This window comes from Ylistrum balloti, unplaced genomic scaffold (assembly GCF_031769215.1).
Source record: "Ylistrum balloti isolate Yb309-2 unplaced genomic scaffold, AGI_CSIRO_Ybal_v1 Utg369668, whole genome shotgun sequence".
NCBI classification, from domain to species: domain Eukaryota; kingdom Metazoa; phylum Mollusca; class Bivalvia; order Pectinida; family Pectinidae; genus Ylistrum; species Ylistrum balloti.
Window position 1 is genome coordinate 2,976,954 of NW_026781915.1, and position 20,693 is coordinate 2,997,646.

General features: G+C 34.1%; 1 protein-coding gene across 1 annotated transcript in view; it reads right to left on the reverse strand.

Moving 5' to 3' along the window:
• LOC132561569 (titin-like) overlaps window positions 1–10,151 on the reverse strand; it is a 130,975-nt gene extending 120,824 nt beyond the window's left edge. Inside the window, exons 1-2 of the mRNA XM_060226259.1 lie at window positions 10,106–10,151; window positions 4,972–5,064 (exon numbers count right to left, since the gene is read on the reverse strand). Coding sequence (XP_060082242.1) covers window positions 4,972–5,064; window positions 10,106–10,151 — 139 coding nt within the window. The remainder of the gene's footprint in view (window positions 1–4,971; window positions 5,065–10,105) is intronic.
• Between the last annotated feature and the right edge of the window lie 10,542 nt (window positions 10,152–20,693).

Below are 20,693 nucleotides of genomic sequence, written 5' to 3' on the forward strand. Positions count from 1 at the left end.
CTGATCTCAAACATTACACAATGGATTTGTCTAAATACAGTAAATGTCATTCTTTAAACCCTTTAGATCACTACTTACTTTTACGAGTGTTAATGACCATACAACCCCTGTTTACAAATAAGTCTTCACACAGAGGAGACCATCTTAATACTTGAACTCTGCCTTGGACCTGTTTATCTGTATGTAAGCTTACAGAGAACCAAAATATACACATCATAATAAAACTAACTATGTTTAAATAAAGTTCAAAACCATCTCTTCAAACAACTATGCATAGACAATCAATCTTCTTTTTAAAACCAACAGTAGGTTAGTAACAGTTTTCATAAAAACCGGTTTAAACTTAAACATGAGTGGGTGTTTTACATTTTGACCCACACGACACATTAAAAAAACATTTATTAATGTAAAACTACATAATCTAAAGAACAAAAATGACTATTTTGGAATCAAATCTTTAAGAGAAGATATGATACCTATCCCTATAAACTCTAAATAACTCTAACACCTTTAATCTTCACTGTTTATCTGTACTAAGGGTTTTACTTAGAACTCTCAAATTTATGAATTGTAAGAGACCAGGCCCCACTTGTATAAAACATCTCAACTTGAGATTTCCTCAAGTCGAGATTTTCCTCAGCTGATATCTCCTCAAAAACTGCTTGTATAAAATTTTCTCAAGGAACAGGAGGAAGTCATCGGCTAGGATGTCCTGAAATTCCTTGAGGAATTTTCATACAAGATATTTTCAAGGAGATATTAGCTGAGGAAAATCTGGGCTTGAGGAAATCTGAAATTGAGATATTTTATACAAGTGAGGCCTGGGACTCACATCATATAAGAAATAGAGTAAAACATTATTATTTCACTGGTCGTTAATCAATTTCAGGAGTCAAAATGAAGGAAGGATTTTGAGAGTCAGGAAAAATCCTGATACCGTTTAAGACTTTTTGGAATTATAGTTTTGTCACAAATTACTTAATTTCTATTGATTAATGTGGGCTAATAAAAAGCTAACTTTGACTAAAACTGATTCTATACTAAACTCTGTTAACCTATCAGACTCTGACAGAATGTTCTTCTTCCTATACCTGAATAACATAACAGGACACTTAATATTATGTCCCTAACAAATGCACAACTATGTAAATACAGACTGAAGATTTTAATTTCGTGGTTGAAAAAGATGACATGTAAAATTTGCTTACAATGAACTCATCTGATAATATGACAGTTTCAAAAACCATTGACTTATTTGTGTATCTAGTCAGAAAAAAATGCAAATAAGTCAGTAAATCTAAAGTCATGTGTAGGAGCTAGTAGGCACTTCCTGATGTAGCAGTGGTATATCTCGGTGCCTTGAGTGTCAAGTCTTCGGGTCACCAAGTCTTGGCGTCCCAGACTTGCATGTCTCACAAGTACATGTGCCTCTAGGGTTTGAAAAGAGCTGGGAGACCTTTCCTGCAGATTACATATCTTAGTCAGTGTACTCTCTCTACAGTGGATCATCTTGGGATCTTATATTTTGGTGGGAATTGTCTGAAAACTGTTATAAACTGTTTAAGGAACCAATTTGTTTTAGATATTCACATTTAACAAGACTCAACACCATCTGGGTTAGATGCTCTAAGGCTCTGCTTAAATTCACATGGCTTTAACACAGACAGAAAAAAAACTTTTAAGTTTCCACATCTCAAGACAATTTTAGGAAACAACAGATATAGAAAACAATAAATGGATCTTACCAATTAAAAAATGTCCAAAAATGATTTCCTGTGTATAATTTATCAGCTACAGGTATTGACACTGTATATCTGTTGTAACAAAACTGTATCCAGTTGGCATTCATCAAACCATGAATGCCAACTCAAAGCAGTTCAATGTTTAAGTATCAGTCATTTTTCTTATCTCATTTTCTGGTTGGAGATTCACTATTTCCTTTGTTCATTAACATAATTTGAATCACTTTGTTGATTCATGTATTCATGTGAACTTGTAAAACTAAAGGCCAATGACAGATATTATAAGAAAATAATTCTTTATGAAAAGTCTAAATGATGAGATATCTATGGATTTAATCACTTCCCAGACTTTGTGCTTTGGAATAAAGGAAATTAAATGGTCATAAGACTAAAATGAAAATGAGAGGAATGTGAATTAAAAAAATAACAGCGACTTTCAAAAATTTCAATCATATTAATTATGCAATCTTAGCAAACTTAATTTAACTAGTAGACTTCTGTTATTCAAGTTTGTATCATAATCATGATTGTAGAGATCGTCAGATTTCATGGAAACTTGTGATCTTGAGTGATTTACCTGTAGGTAATGTAGGCCCTCAGATATTTTTAGCAACAGATTTATCAGATTGAATTCAATTGTTATAACTTTCTCCCCTCCAGACCTATAGGTTGTATTATCACACATAAATAAACATTACTGCTTCATTATATAACCCACAATAAGAACAGCCTGTTCAAGTCTGTGTCAAAGAATGAGAGAGTCCATTTGGACAGTTTAATACGAAAACATTTTGTTCTGAATAACTGCACCATATCTAGATCAATAATTCTGAGAAACGGGCAAAGTAATTTAAAATAAAAAAGACTTTAGATATTTCTTAGACAAGGGCAGATTTCATCTTTCTTCAAAGCAATTCATTGAAATTGTACCGTATGAACCAGCCAAAAAGTCACAAGGCAATAACAAATAACTTCCAGGGATTCAAGGACAGCACCATCATGATCCACAAGACAAATGTCATACCACCTTTACTTTCCAACCTATTTCATATCTTTGGTGCTAATAATCAAAACAATGTATATGTTCCCTTGGTAACGGAATTTCCTATTAAGAAAATGCTTGCTATAAAATACGGACCTATATTTTCTGTATGATCTAGATTGGCACAGCTTGTAAGTCACAGGTGTCAAATAAAGACCTTTTTCATTAATATTTCTCTTTACAACATGACCACTCAAATAAAATTTTGAAGCACATCTTGTCATTATCTTTCCCAATTACATAATCCATATCCATGGTAATGAAGACACATGACAACTTAAGAATCATTATCCCTTGTGTGATGTTATCTCTATTATCATCTTTAACAAAATATACATAAATGCAGTGAAGCATTTACTAATTGCATCAAATACAGGAAATTAATTTTAAAAAACTGTATGACTGTCTTATCTTCTTCGGAATAATAACCTGACTCTATGAAGTGAATTTCTATGGAAAGTTAGAAATTATAGGAAAATTAGGGTTAATTGGTTCAATTAAACCATATGATAGGTTTAAGTGAGCAGTACACAAACAATCTCCATTGTATACTTTCAGGGATTTGTTCCACCTCACACTATTGATTTATGTCTGTAATTTTCAAGATGACTGCTTCAGCTTTTCAGAGATAATTGTCAAATCGATTAGATTTTTTATTGTGTTGCCATGACAGTATTCCTGTTACTGAATGTAGAACCCCAAGACACCTGCTGATAGATGTGTCATATTTTAATGTGAAAATGAAGTGGTTTTGAATTTACAATCACACCTAGGAAGAGTTGGGTATACAAGAAGGAAACAAGCCATTCCTCTATATCAGACTGAAGTTTTAATTATTACTTATAAACTTAAGTCGAATATGACCTGTTATACCTCAGTTTATCATATGTAGAATGGTCAAGTGTCCAATTATTCGAGAGAAAAACCTTTCAGTGTGATGAAGCAGAAAAAGCCTTGTTAATGAGGAAGATGTATGATTTTAAAAGGACATTAATCTCAAAACAGCTGATCTAACACTGAGATTCAGTATACAGATCTTTTGCCTTGACAATGAGTGGATATATATGACCTTGACCTCAATTTAACATCTGGCCTATTACCAGATTTAGCAATTAAAAAAAGTTGACCTTGACACATGTCCAAGACCTTTACAAGCACATTATAGTTAAGAACTGATATAAGTATAGTTACCGGTGATCGACCCTGTACTGTTTCACTACAACAATACCTGCCAATGACTGATCACAACTTGACAGAGAGGATCCTACATTATACTGTGGTTTGATGATTATGTGTAAGGAGGGATAACATTGATGGGAGGTATGATCAAGTGATGATGACAACATCTATAAACGTTTCATCCTGATAGACAGGTGCCCTAATGAGGTGTTCTAATGAGATGTGATATTATCAATTAGTCTTTATCTGTTCCGCTATACCTGTATGTTTACCTTAAAGGTTAAGTAAGGTGACATATGATGGATTACCTATCAATCACTGCTGCATTCCAACACTTACTTACAACTGTACACACAGGTTATCGAAGTGAAAAAAATTCATTTATATTCAACATGTAAATATTCACCTGTTTATATCTATAGGACAACATTCAGTGACCGTTTTATTTATTTTTTTCCTTAATTGCTTAATGCAGAAACTTACCTGAATACAAATTACAGTATATGTAAGTAAATATGACAAACTTCTCAATAGAAACAGGAATAAGCTTTATAAGACAAATATAACTTCCCCAACAATCTTCATATGGGACTGCATAAATGCTAATTCAATATTAGTCAATTACATTAATGAAAAAAGAGTGAATTTCAAGTTTTTTCTAAAAAGTGTGAATTCTTTGACTGCAGGATTTGGAACATAATGTAGTGCCTAGAACCTTAATATATTGCAAATGGACAAAATCTTATGCAAAGAAATAAGTTGTGTTGCTGAGATTTAATGTTGACTTTTTACACTGCAAAAATTCTGCTTGTAAGCCTGTAAGCTGTGACAGTTTTATCTGGTGGACAACAAATTCGGGAATAGTTTTCTAATAAAAAGGCCATTATTTTTGTAATCAAGAATCTCCATCATCTCTTTAGTGTCATTGTTAATATAAATATTGGCATTATTTCACCAAGGCTAGGCTTTTGTCACTACAAGTGCAGTCACTGTTCAAAGCTTACTTACCAAGGAGATAGCCATCGAGGGGCCCTTGGCTGTAGAACAGAATCTCATAATAAATCCTCTCAAAACGTGAAATTGTAGGCCATTCTTCCTCTGCTGTAATGTAAAGGTCAAGATTTAAATGATGTTTCAGGAAACAAAAACACATGGTTAATTTGTCATGGCTGGAATGAAAATATCCACATTTTTATGCGGTTTAAATATTTGTACATAATAGAATACAAAAAGAAAGATCCTATTTATCAAAAGTGTTGAAGCCTGTCAGTGTGTGCAAAACTGTGTCTGACCATCTGACATGTTAAGTTAAAACTTGTTCAGTCTAGCAAATAATATCCTGACACTTTGGTAAAGCAAAGAAGGAAAATTAAAGAATTTTCTTTTTCAGTTTATCAAACTTTCATGAAGGTTCTCATGCACTGTTCTGTGATGTCTTTATGAGCTTTCCTCACACACCTTCATTAATATGACATGTGGAGCGAGCATGGTATTATCCAACAATGTATTTCATTGTGGTCAATAATAAATGTGACAAAATATTTGGTGACAATATCTATTCACCCTAAAGTATAAGAAATTCTCCCTTCCTTGAATAGTGTATTTATTGTGTTCCTAACTTGTTTTGTGATGTTTCATTTTTTAGGTTTGCTTGATATGAAACTGATCGCGAAGTCTCATTAAACCAGATTCTTGTCTGCACATGTGATTGTTTATTTCTACGTCCTCCATGTTGCTATCCGCCATTGGCACAAAGCATTACTTGAACTTCCACTTCCGTGTCACAACTTTATGACTTATAGTATGGATTGATTTTTTCCACTTTTATTTCTTCACAAGTGATATCTTTAGGACTTGCTTCACAAAACTGCTGCTGGAGCTACAGTCACTATAAATTGAAAAAGAAAAAATCAGTGTCTTGTCCAAAAATATGCCGTTATGTCAAAAGTCAAAGGGAAATGCTTGGTTGCAAAAAGCTGATGGACTTGTTTAGGTTCAACAACAGTGCCACCGTGTCAAGTTGCATAATTTGATTTCACTGTGAAAACAGCTAATTCAACATTTAGTGACATATGTCAAAACCCCAAAATTGTTCAAATCATCGATATCTGTATGAAAAATTGATTAACTCCTTGAAGAGAAACGTCAGATATGGATAATGTCTATAGTCACATGGTTCTGTGAGTGAGAATGCTCAAATATTGGGAATCATTTGGGCATATGATTTACCTGTTAAACTGTTAAAACTGTTTGAGAAAGTAACACAAGCTGGTGCACAGTCATTGGCTGAAATGCAAGTACATCAACATTCTTTTTCTTTATATAATCTGATTCTGTTTGTCACAGAACAATAGAGGCATGCAATCTGAACTCTTTCAGGACCATTTAAGTGGTGGTAGTTTTGTAACACTGGGCTGGTGCCTGTCATGAAACCATAACAAACTTGATATAGAAAAATTGGGGATTTACCACTGTATGTTTTTTTGATGACCCGTGACAATTTAAGAAAACAAGATTGCATTTCAGAAATAACCTCAAAACTTCAAGTAAACATTGAAATTAAGATGAATATATCTCAACACAAAAGAAAATAAAAATACTCCCCACATTAGCCAGTATAAATGCTAACTGAGAAAGATAAATATGTAGTCTTTCAATACAGACATATATCTTGATTATATCCCAAATGCAAACTTTCCATGATGAAGAGATTCCAAAGCTATGTACTGTTAACTCATACTTCAAATACATAGAAATTTATGTGAATGATGCATTGAAGCTATAGAAGTTTCTTAACAAATATAATGTTTATTTGACAACCCACTTAAAAAGTGTACATGGTAATTTATACTCTACTTGAATTATTTACACAACCAACCACATGCCTGGTTGTAATTTCTGTCAGAATAATGGTCTAATTTTGCGGAATTAACATCGGCTGCTAGGAGTTTGGCGATACTTGATATTATAATGGAGTGTGATTCTCAGCCTGATCAATCTGTAAGCTTCGATCATGAACACAGGTCAGCGATAATTTGTATTGATCACTAGATGTAATATACCATTTCATTTATCAGTTAAATGGGCCTGGCAGATTCATATCATTTTAAACTCTTCTATACCTAAAATTCCAATATGTACAGCCTGCAAAACAATATCATACAAACATGGACAGAACGACGGCTATCATTTGGGATACAGGAATGCAAAATACAAATGAATGAAAAGAGGATAAAAGAGTTTTTTTTAAGGGAAAAAAGTCATCATCCTTATTCAACATGCCTTCAACTGACTTCTCCTTCAAAAATATTAATTTCACTTTGAATTTTTTTAAAAACATTGACTTTAAATCTAAAACAACTCCTTTTCAGATTTTGCGTTCTTTGTCTACCAATATGTAAATATTACAAGGAAGACATTCACAACCTGTTCATTCAGATACATTCAGGACAACTTTAACCATGCAGATATCAACATACTGTCTGGTAAAAATTGTGCACCCTATCACACCATACTACTGACACCAATAAACATATACCTGTATGCTTCCTTCTTACAAATGTACCAAATACAAGTATTTATGAAAGAAATTAAAGTTCTCTTGCATGACTTCACAAAAATATATTTTTTTTACTAAAAATGAAATGAATTATGTTTCAAATAAAAAAGGTAATAGCTCTGTAGCTCTTATCATCACAAAAAATGTCATTTTTCACAAGAAGAGCACTTTTCCAACAAATATTGCAATGTCATCATTAATTTGAAATAAAATTTTGCCTTAAGAAAAGTTATAGATTTAAAAAGTAGTAGATACCCTACTTACTCTATATCAACATCATGAAAATGAAATAAAATGTCACTATCCTTTTTCTCTTGTTCCATTAAAATTCACTTTACCATTAGCTTAGTGAATCAAACTTCCCATCAGGAAAAAAAATGTCCCTTAATATATATAAGAATAATTATTGAGACAAGAGAGCCTTGAGGCATGAGAGCCTTTACAGATCTATACACTGACATCAACACTTTTCTGTAAAACCAAATCAACATACCATAATTTGTGTAACATTCAATGAAGATTTATATATATTATATCTAAACCTATCAGAATTAAAAGGAATGAAATGAAAGTAATGTTTATCATGATATCTGTTTACAACTCCTTAATCTAGAAATAGAAAAAGAATTTTAAAATCATTGTTACCATTGTTATCTTTTTATACCAAATAGGTAATATAACATAATTAGATTAAACGTTCAGTGAAAAATGAAATATAAAAATCCTGTAGTTCTAATACACATTGTATACACATCTCAATAGATTTTTCCTTACGAAGCAAAATTTCAGTATCTTGAAATTGTACCACAATGGACAGAGATCCCAAGTGAAAACAAGATAGATTCAAAGACGATTATTTTGAAAGTCTTTTAAAGATAACACCAAGTGTCTCAAGGCTAGGTATATACAAAAAATTCAGAAATATGAGAAGTTTTCAGTCAAAAATTCTAAATTTCATATACCACAGACTTCATTATTAGTGTTTCATTTGCTAACTTAGTTCATCAGTGAAGTAAAATAGTTACAATGTATTCAATGTAAACCAAACCTGTGACTTACAAGCAAGGCTTTTCTCAAGACTTCTGGTGGCCAATAGTTTGCCTCATTTCCATTGAAATTATTTCATATTTAACCCCCATTCCCAAAATTTGCAATTTACCCTTGGAAATTTCCTTCACAATTTGTCAATTAAAATGAAGCCAAAATGTCCCATCCCAAACCAGTGAAAAAAAGCCGTGAGTAGTAAGTACTTGAATACCAGGTAGGCACAAACATTATCAGTAGATCAGTTAATTACAGATAAAATTCTACTAGTTGTCCTGACAGAAAACCTCAAAAAGATTAAAATGTCTTTGTGAAAATATAGTCCTTCAGCTCCACAACTTTGCATAACACGAATTTATAGTAGACTTAAGGCTGTAACTGGACCACATGTTGCCAGTCTTTTACCAGCTGTGTACAAATTGATTATGTACATGCATGCAATATTGTATTCAATAGATCTTAGTTTGTACAAAACCAGTGCAGTCAATAGGACAAATTTTGTGTCATGTATATTGATCCAGATTTTGCAAAGTATGTTTATGTTTACCTTGTACCTTAGAAAACTCTTACAGACCCATACAACTCTCTTCTTCCTCCATTATACCCGGATTTCACTTTTCTACTGCTCTGATATTCTTCCCTAACCACATTCTTCCCTCATTCTCTATCTCATTTTTTGCTGACCTTGAACGCCCCTCTGCCCTAGTAAACCTAACTGATATCCTGCCCATAACTATTCACTTCATCCTGTTCCCCCTCCATCTTCATTTTCTCCTACACTGTTCCCCTCCCCCATCCTCATTTACTCCTACACTGTTCCCCCTCCATCCTCATTTACTCCTTCACTGTTCCCCCTCCATCCTCATTTACTCCTTCACTGTTCCCCCTCCATCCTCATTTACTCCTACACTGTTCCCCTCCATCCTCATTTACTCCTACACTGTTCCCCCTCCATCCTCATTTACTCCTTGACTGTTCCCCCTCCATCCTCATTTACTCCTTCACTGTTCCCCCTCCATCCTCATTTACTCCTACACTGTTCCCCCTCCATCCTCATTTACTCCTTCACTGTTCCCATCCTAAGTCTCTCCTACCCTGATCCTGCGCCATCCTCATTTACTCCTTCACTGTTCCCCCTCCATCCTCATTTTCTCCTATTTTTTTGGAGTTCATTCTCCTGTTCTCCTTAACTGTTCCCCCTCCATCCTCATTTACTCCTAAACTGTTCCCCTCCATCCTCATTTACTCCTTCACTGTTCCCCCTCCATCCTCATTTACTCCTTCACTGTTCCCCCTCCATCCTGATTTACTCCTAAACTGTTCCCCTCCATCCTCATTTACTCCTACACTGTTCCCCCTCCATCCTCATTTACTCCTACACTGTTCCCCCTCCATCCTCATTTACTCCTACACTGTTCCCCCTCCATCCTCTTTAACTCCTACACTGATCCCCCTCCATCCTAATTCTCTCCTACCCTGATCCCCCTCCATCCTCATTTACTCCTACATTGTTCCCCCTCCATCCTCTTTAACTCCTACCCTGTTCCCCTCCATCCTCATTTACTCCTTCACTGTCCACCTCCATCCTCATTTACTCCTTCACTGTTCCCCCTCCATCTTCCTTTACTCCTACACTGATCCCCCTCCATTCTAATTCTCTCCTACCCTGATCCCCCTCCATCCTCATTTACTCCTACTCTGATCCTTCTCCATCCTATATCAATTGTACCCTGGTCTTCCTCAACTCTATTCACTCCCGTCCTGATCTTCCCTATCCTTATGCAGTCTCCTACACTGAGCTAGTTGACAATGAAATTACATTTAATGTTGTACTGGGTACTTTCTTGATTTGTAAGATACAAAATGTACTTGAATTGTCTTATGATATAATTTAGCATGGAGTTAAAGCTTTGAGAAATCCCTCCCTTATACCCTTATTCAATCCTGGTCCTTCTTCTTTCTTACCCTGCTTTCTAATCTACTCTAATTATCATTAAGTACCAGGAGCCAGTACAACAACGTTCAAAATCTACATAATCAGTTCTCTACCATCTAACATGCATTAAGTCAGTAAACATAACCTTAAACATGCAATGTAACCTAACCCAAATATTGACTAAAACTTCCACTTGACCTGAGGTCAAATCTTGTCTCTGTATTGACAGTATACCAACAAACTATCAACACCTGAGATACAGCATTTTGCTTTAGTCAAAAGAATATTTCAGTAAAATCAGTGAGAAAAGAATTTTAGACATCAACCAGGTCTAAAAATATCTTATACTAAGATTAACATAAAATCTTTTACCAGTAATAATTTCTTTTCAAAATTTCTGTAGATGGGTTCTGTTAAAATAATAAAATCAGTTGAAATAATGTTTGTATTTCATCAATCTTAATTCTGCTTGACCGAACTGACCAGGTAGTTATCTGTCATGTCTGCTTGTACAGGTAACCACACCGCCCAAGGGAGAAACATTTAAAAGGTGGTAACAACTACCTACCTGTCAACATTTTGTCTGCTTAATATTAGGTCAGTGTCTCGTTGCCAGGTAGGCAAGGACACATGAGTCCAAGACTTAAATGGTCAATTTGGAAATATTATGGTAAACTTTTTCAGTCTTTTCCTTTTCAACTGATATAAAATATGGCATGTCCATTGTTAAAATCAACATGAATTCAGGTTTTTTTCTTTCCCTGGAAAAATACCTGCTTGAATGGTAAACACCTGACTTTGGATAAAACTACAATATTAAAAATTATTTAATCAGAATCCTAACATTTTTATCTTTAATATTTAAAAAAAAAATAGATTAAAGTTTGGTAAGTATCAAATAGATCAAACAGTTGAAAAAGAACTGCAATACATTTTTCAGAAATATATACATTGTATTTGACATTATCAGCAAAAATTTTGTTACTTAAGGACACTTCTGATGAAACAAATCAAACACATGCTTTCTATTCCTATATATATCCATGCATACCTGCTGCATGCTCAATATTTAGCAGACAACAGAAAACAAATTGAAATGCAGTTTTAAGATTTTTTGCTGTTAAAAGAATCATCTCCTTATATCCAATTACATTAAAAAATTATGATATAGTCTAAATCTTCTGTATCTCTATGAATAGGTTAAACATTGAAATATGTGTCTCTATAAATAGGTTAAAAAATAGAAATCTGTGTCTCTATAAATAGGTTAAAACATAGAAATCAAGACATATTTTAATAGACTTTACGGAATGTCTAAAAAATCATTGGATATATATGGATAATTATCCATATATATCCAAATGTAAAGCAGGGTAAGTAAATACCCTGAAAATCTTCAATGACAGCTAACCATGCTTTTGACAAGAGAAGGTTGGTGTAGGTGACAACTAGAACAGATCTTGTAACATGTTTCTTGCCAACAAGAGTATGTTCCAAATCTTCAAAGACACTGATCGCTTTAATGACCAATGTTTCTATCTAGGTTCTGTCACATGGAAGAATAAATCAACTGTTTCAATGCAAATTCAGCAGGTGTAGATATCTTTTTTATTTCTTTATGGAATGCCTGGACACACTGAGCGACATTCCTTACAAGGGAATAGTGTTCACTTAAGGGTGACACTGAAGTCAATTGTGTTTATGTATTAAAGAAGAGTTCTAATGCATTTGGAATTTCCTGAATTTGAGATGCTTGCTCATCTGATAAAGCAATGAATTACATAACAGGAATAAAAGGAATTCATTCTAGTCCTTTAACATCGATTGTTGAAAGATATTTAATCTCTAGACCTTTATTTATGCACTGCCCTAACAATCAGGATCATTTTTCCCCGTCATCATTGGAAACATTTTGAAGATGATTTGCTTTTTGTCGTTATATGAATATAACAGGAAATAGCTGAATTGACAGTAAATTAACTGCTAGTGTTTGTAAATTCAAGCAACCATGTACTAATAAATCTGGTATGTTACGGGAAAAAATTATTCTTCCGCATTTAAATTTAGAAAAAATTATTACAAACATAAATGTTAAACACATATGCTTTCATAAATCTCTTTATTTAGGTATAAACTATCATTACCATGGAGTTTGAACATCAGATTTAACAATCTTTAGTGAAGATCTCAAGTGTGTGGTTTGATTTTTCAGGAAGCCAAGATCACAGACCATGCTGAGCTACTGTGATTGCATCCTAAAAAGTTGGTGAAGTCACTTTATCAGGATAAATGTTTGACTGCATCCAACATCTTGTTCAATGAAGTAGTCACCAGTTACTAAAAGGGGACCCTCCTGCATATTAACATAGGGGACCTACCGTCATATCATAATAGGAGACCCTCCGTCATATTAACACAGGGGACCCTCCGTCCCATAGGAGACCCTACGTCATATTAACATAGGGGACCCTCCGTCCCATTAACATAGGGGACCCTCCATCATATTAACATAGGGTACCCTCCTGAAAATTAACATAAGGGACCCTTCGTCATATTAACATAGGGGACACTCTGTCATATCAACATAGGGGATCCTCCGTCATATTAATATAGGGGACACTCAGTCATATTAACATAGGGGATCCTTCGTCATATCAACATAGGGGACCCTCCGTCATATCAACATAGGGGACCCTCCGTCACATTAACATAGGTGACCCTCCGTCACATTAACATAGGGGACACTCTGTCATATCAACATAGGGGATCCTCCGTCATATTAATATATGGACCCTACATCATATTAACATAGGGAACCCTCCGTCATATTAACATAGGGGATCCTCTGGCATATCAATAAAGGGGATCCTCCGTCATATTACATAATGGACCCTACATCATATTAACATAGGGGACCCTCCGTCATATTAACATAGGGGACACTCTGTCATATTAACATAGGGGACACTCTGTCATATCAACATAAGGGACCCTTCATCATATTAACATAGGGGACCCTCTGTCATATTAACATAGGGGACCTTCCGTCATATTAACATAGGGGACCCTCCTGCATATTAACACAGGGGACCCTCTGCATATTAACATAGGGGACCCTCCGTCATATTAATATAGGGGACCCTCCGTCATATTAACATAGGGAACCCTCCGTCATATTAACATAGGGGACCCTCTGTCATATTAACATAGGGAACCCTCCGTCATATTAACATAGGGGACCCTCCATCATATTACATAATGGACCCTCCATCATATCAACATAGGGGACCCTCCATCGTATCAACATAAGGGACACTCCGCCATATCAACATAGGGCACCCTCCATCATCTTAACATAGGGGACCCTCTGGCATATCAATAAAGGGGATCCTCCGTCATATTACATAATGGACACTCCCTCATATTAACATAAGGGACCCTCCGTCTCCTTAACATAGGGGACCCTCCTTCACATTAACATAAGGGACCCTGCGGCATATTAACATAGGGAACCCTCCATCATTATTAACATAGGTCATTAAAGTGGCATTAAACTCAACAGACATTTATCAAGGAGGTAGATATACAGTATAGTGAGGATGGCATCATGGGAAGAGACCGTCTTACTAAAATTAGCATGGATTATTGAATTAAATCTATGGTTATAGATAGGATTCAGAGTCTTCAATTCACTTCAAATCTAACAAATATACATGATAAATATATGTTTTATCTAAATAGTCCATGGTAAATGATTTTTTTTTTATAATCCTCCTTTTTATGATGTCAGCTGTGCCTTAATGGAAAAGTAATTTATTTACACCAAGTCACTGATTCTTACAGCCAATCTAATCTTATAAAAAATTATTACAAATAAACTTTGTGTAAGCAAACAATGTATAACAGGTGTTATGTTGCAACAGTCACAGATCATAAGATAACTTATTTTCATAACAATCTTTTAAGTAACATATTGCATGAAAATTTCACTACAGAACCAGCACAGAGTGTAAATATTCAAAGATACCTTTTGAGATGACCCCTATAGCGATATATTGGTCTATTTTTATTTAACCAACCATGCATTTGATAAACTGAATCAATATATGTTATGAAGACAATGTCTTCCTCCAGGCATGTGTATGTCAAATTGTTTTGAAATGGAATAAAAAATAAGTTCAATTTTATACAGATAAATTGGTAAACCTGAGGTAGCACATTGAGAACTGGTACATAAGTGTGCTTTATTTTCTAAATGAACATTTAGAAGCTATAGACCACTGCTTTTAAAGCAATCTTTGGTGAATGAATAAATATTCAATATTATCATCTCATTCTTCCAATGCCACATATTTTTATGAACAATTGAAATGAACAGAAATAAGGATTTTTATCTTTATGAATATTTTTCTAAGTTATCAAATTCATTATTGGCAGTACTACGAAAAATACATGGAACACATTCTTATTAATATTCATAATATTGATATTTACAAAATGCACCACCCTAGGATTGGTCTGAAAAACCCCTCCGTTAAATAGTACCCGCTTCATCTGACAAACAACCAAACTACCTATTTCAAGTCAACCAATTAGGAAATATCTAAATTACATTTGAACTAACAACAAAGGATTCGGCCTACTCCTGAGATAGGATTGGCTCTTGAGTATTAAATGTTGAGAGAGTGTTTAGAAAAACGTAAATAACAATGTAATAATACATGTAAAGACTCCACCAGGCGAGCTTTAACGATACCACAATTGCAGACGATTTTTTTCGATCCAAATTTTGCGGGAAATACAAGACACCACTTACTTTTTTGAGAAGAAGACATCGTTTAAGTGGCCTTAAAACACATACGTGAACACAGAAATTATATAAATCCAAGTAAGGAATCCAGGTGTTAGGCAAATCCTTCACGTTATCCCAGTACGAAGCTAAAATCCATGAGAGACAGGGCTTTTCACCTTAATCAACCAAGCATATTCCCACTACACTCAGTGTGACGGCCGTCTGTCAACAAACAACGCCACCTCGCGTCGCATGTTACTGTGTACCTGAGGGAAACCTGCCATGCGGGTAGACCTATATTTATAATTCTCTTACGCCAGATATAATAATATTACAGTTTTTTTCTATAGATTGAAAGGCTCTAACCAACATGAGCTCCTGCTGGCGTAGGTCACGTGTAGATCACTTTGATTTTGCCGACATAAAATCCTCTTTAAAAATCATACCTGTATACAAATAACATTGCACAGTAATGTTTATCAAATTAATTCCACAATGCAAAGAGATGTTATTATTAAAAATTAATTTCTTACTTGACTTGTAGTGTATTTGAATATGAGAAAACTTTTACCGTAAATGTGGGTGTTTTAATTAATTTCCTGGTATCATCAAGTTGAAACAAGTTTTTCCTTTGCTTGTTTAAAAAACAGCGACAAAATAGTCTCATTAATGTCGGTTATTAAATTTTTAAAAACTTAGTTTTCAAATAATTTTATATTTAGCTTTTAGTGTCGCGGTTATTTAATTTCATTGTTATTCTTTAGAATTACAATATGTATATGAAATTAATATTCTTTTAAACTTCTCCCTGTCGACGAAGCTACAAGTTCGACCTCGACCAAGACAGAATAAAATCGCATATATAGCCAGAATCCTTCGGACTAGGTTTAGTACTATACCAGGAAAACTTGTGATCTGTGTAGTGATTTTCACATGTAAAGTACTACTGCTATGGAATCTTAATACGGGTACATATTTTTTGACATGTCATTTACAAATTATACAAATACGGCAACACATTGAAACAGTATTGCTCGACATTATTTTCTACAAACGACAAGGCAGAAGCTGAGTGATCGCAATTAACGTTAATTAGTATTCAAAGAAAAATCATTATTTATTAAAATTATTAAATATTAGAAACACGGGCTTATATCTATTTAAAGCTCATGCTAGAAAGGATCTATTTTAAACCTCTGTTTTTGGAGACATGGCAACTCCGTTTCCCAGGTCTCCCAAAACAGCATGTCTTCTCCAGTTTAGAACACAGGAGACTGATAATCAGTAAGAGTTGAAAATGGACCAATCCTGATCGGATTGGAAGATTACTACAGTACATGTATTTAGAGTTAGATTAGGGACGGTAAATGACACCCTATTGCAGTCCTAACCGAGAGGGAAACCATCTGTGGACCTCATCACAGTCTACTGCTCATCTACAAGTTTAACATTAATTAAAAAGAAAATACTACATGTGGATGGATATTCCCATTCTACGGTACCACTGCTTAGTTTACCTATTAAAAAATAATCATGGAAATGATGCGGAAAAATCGGTAAATACTCGACAGAGTTGTATCCCCTGGAAAGCACGATACCTTGATTGCTAAATCACTGTACCATGATCTTAAATGTTATCTAGTTCCTACGGTGTTTGAATTTATCGACTACCTTAGCCTGACATCAATTTACAGGCTACAATTTTATTAATATACTATCACACATAAATCGTCCACATGTCTTCCGACTTACCGGCTTATCAACGCGGAGGTATTTTAGACGTTTTAAGTTCGATAAACATTAATTCACTATGAATGAAACCAATCACTATGAGTTTGCTGATGTATAATAAGCATCATGTCATGTATTTTGCGATATGATTAAAATCGTATCTTTTTATTCACTCCCTTCTCGTAAAGTTAACTCAACCACGTTAAGATGATGATGATTTAGCGGAGTGAAGTTTACAAAACGCTGGCGAAGGTCAGTGCATGTTTTTCAGAAGGTTGTGCATGGTCGTGTAGAGAATGAACGAAGGGACGCAACTCTTTTACAGCACAGACCGGCCCGTTATCCCAACTGATAGTAGAATCTAACTTGGCGAAGTGTTCATAGTCTGCATCAGTCAATTGATTGTAATGTCATATGGAACATGGCAAAAGAAAATAGCTGCGTCCGTTTTGTTTATCAGAAGACGTTTACTATTCGAGAACACCTGGTCTGACTGTCCTTGTACTTTTTCATGAGCCTCTTTGAAAATCATTCTTTTACATATGGTATATTTTCGTGATCCTGGTGTAAATCTGAACAAAAATGAGGCCAAACATGGAAAAATCCTTATAATACGTATCATGGACTATCACTTCACCGTAAACCGACTGTCTAGGAATCATGGGTAATTTCCCATTAGGTACCTCTTTGCCATTTTCTTAGATGCTGTATTTCTTGGCGGGAAAAAATAGCGGGAAAATATATATCGCTTTATGGGGAAGAGTTACAAAAAAGTCTCACTGCTATCAAGTTATCTTTCTATATAAAATACATGTACCTATAAGTAAGAATAAACAAAATACTAATTTCAAAATAGTATATATATATCCGGATTTTGAAGTAATTTAATCAGTAATTGATCTAACATCAAATGTTAAATAGTAAATGGGTAGTAAGAAGGATGGGTTGGGTCAACAATTCCATAATAATCCTCCAGACACCCAATAACGCCTCTCTTCAACTTATATTTGTCCCCTTCCAATCTTTTCTGCTTTCTCGCAACCATAACTGTTATTGTGTTACTATGTTTTTTTACGTTCATACTGGGTATCAGCAGTTCAATATCATCATCTTTTCATCGTCACATGCATATAAACTTTTAACATACTCCTGTTCTTTTCTCTGTAGTTCCTAATATGGTAATTGCAATGTATTTTAAAATATTATCAAGTGATTATGACCCCAGTTCCCTTTATCTACGTACTCTGAAGAAATTTCCGTTTTTAGAGTCATACATCTACTTCATGAACGTTGATATTCAGAGCCTCTTGCCAAAAATGACCGGACTTTCACGGTCCTTATCACCACTGTAGATCCGATAAGTTGGATATGGAAGATCGGGGACACGATTGATGCCCCCACCTCAGTTGTTGCACTGAAAGCAAGACCTGTTCTAGAAATGGGACAGACGGATGGATGGAGGGACGGAAAATGATACCGCACTAGAAATCCATTTTTCCATGGTTTTATGCTCAGCTATGTTATTCACGAGTTATTATTACATACAGTGCGCTTTCTTGAGAACAGAGACGTATATACCACGCATACGTTTCTGCTGAGAAGCACGTGATGGATATTGGACATTTTACGGGAAGTCTGGTATAAGAGGAATTGTAATCTTTGTAAGGTGTAGAAAATATTGAGAAGAAACTGTCAGGATAGGGCAAATAGTACAAGTATTTTTTTTTTTTTTTTTTAGTTTAGAAAAATATTTATTCCCTCAGCAATTAATTTGGAGGAGGCTGCCAGGGTTGAGGAGCCCTGGGATCAGCCTCCGTACAGATAAGTGCCATCACGCAGGATGTCTCTCATTCATCATACAAACACACTTCCATGTAGACACTTACATGTAGCCATTAGAAACAATAAATATTTTGGTAAACCTAATATAAATAGACAGACAAACAAGTAGAAATATTTACATAAACAGCAAAACATGGTAAACAAGCAGGACAGACATACAAATAGGTTGTACAAGTGACATTCTAGACAAGAGGTATCAAACAGATAGACTAGACAATAGACATAAAAAAAAACAGTGTAACATAGTACAGTGCTAAAAGAAATGTGATACTTATCTATTTTTATTTTTTTTTAGGAAAGGAACAGGAGTGTTGACTATCATTACTAAGTAAGCAGCTTTTGAGAGAATTATGTGTGAGGATTAGATTCTAATAGAGTTGACCATTTTCTCCAAAAGGTTTTAAATTTCTCGGATTCAATTTGATTTTTCGATATATACGTTTGCACTTTATAAGTTTCCTTAATCTCATTTAAAAGTGCAAGTATAGATAAGCTATTTTTTAAGACATTTTGTTTTATATATATAATATTTAATGATTAAACTTATCAGATTGTCAACTGCATCCTTTGTTTTATCATTGCTTAAGAAACCAAAAAGGAAAGATTTCTTATTTAATATAAAGTTAATACGAAAAATCTGAGACAGTCTCTCAAAGCTAAGTAACAGTCGTCTCACCTCTTGACAATCCCACAAAATGTGTTCAATTGTTTCTCTATTTGTTTTACATAATGAACATAATGAGGTATCAGATAAACCCATTTTAAACAACACAGAGTTGGTAGTCAAAATGTGGTGATTAATTTTATATTGAAACCATTGAAATTTGGTATTTTTAGTGACTTTAAAAGGAAGTATGTAGATTTGTTTCCATGTGTCATCATTAATATCGTAGTTAATCCATTTTAATTTACCTGTGGGTGTGACATTATTTTTACTTAAAACATCATACATGTCTCTGGCTCCCTTCTTACTTTTTAGGATAATTTCTAAACTTAATGGAATATAAGGATATTTTATAGATACATGTTCATTATTTTGTTGGTATTTGTGTAGTGCTTTTGCTATTACTGATGTGATTCCATGATACTTTAGAAAGTTGCACCTAATGTTATATTTATGCTTGAAAACTTCATAAGAAAGACACCTACCATTATCACCAACTATATCATTAATAATCCTTAACCCTTTTTGATACCAATCATTGTAGAATACAGTTTTATGTGCTATTTTTATATCATTATTGAACCATAATGGAGACTTCAAAAAGGATTCATAGTTATTACTACTGCTAGACTGAATTACTTTCAGCCATGATTTTAGTACATCTTTCCAAAATAAATTTTTAGTTTTCTTAATGTTGTCATGAATTAAATCACTTCCACAATTACTAAGTATATTACTGTTTAATTTAGCATGAAGAATATTTCTCCACTTGCCTTTTCCAAAATGTAATCTACGAATCCAAACAGATTTTAGTGAATTTATAAAAGAAATAATATGTATCATTTTTAGTCCCCCATCTAAATATTCTTTAATAACAATGTCTCGTTTAACCTTATCAACTTTACTATTCCATAGGAAATGGTATAATTCTGTGTTAAGAGTCTTGATAAAGGTTTCATCAGGATTTGGAAGTGAAATAAAAAGATGATTTAGTTGAGAGATTACCAAAGTTTTAATTACTGTTAGTCTTCCAATTGGAGTAAGTAGTCTTCTACTCCACATTTTAAGTATACTTTTAATTTTCACAAGTTTTTTATCATAGTTTAATTTTGTTATTTTATGCAAATCTACATCGAAGTCTATCCCTAAAACCGAGAACTGT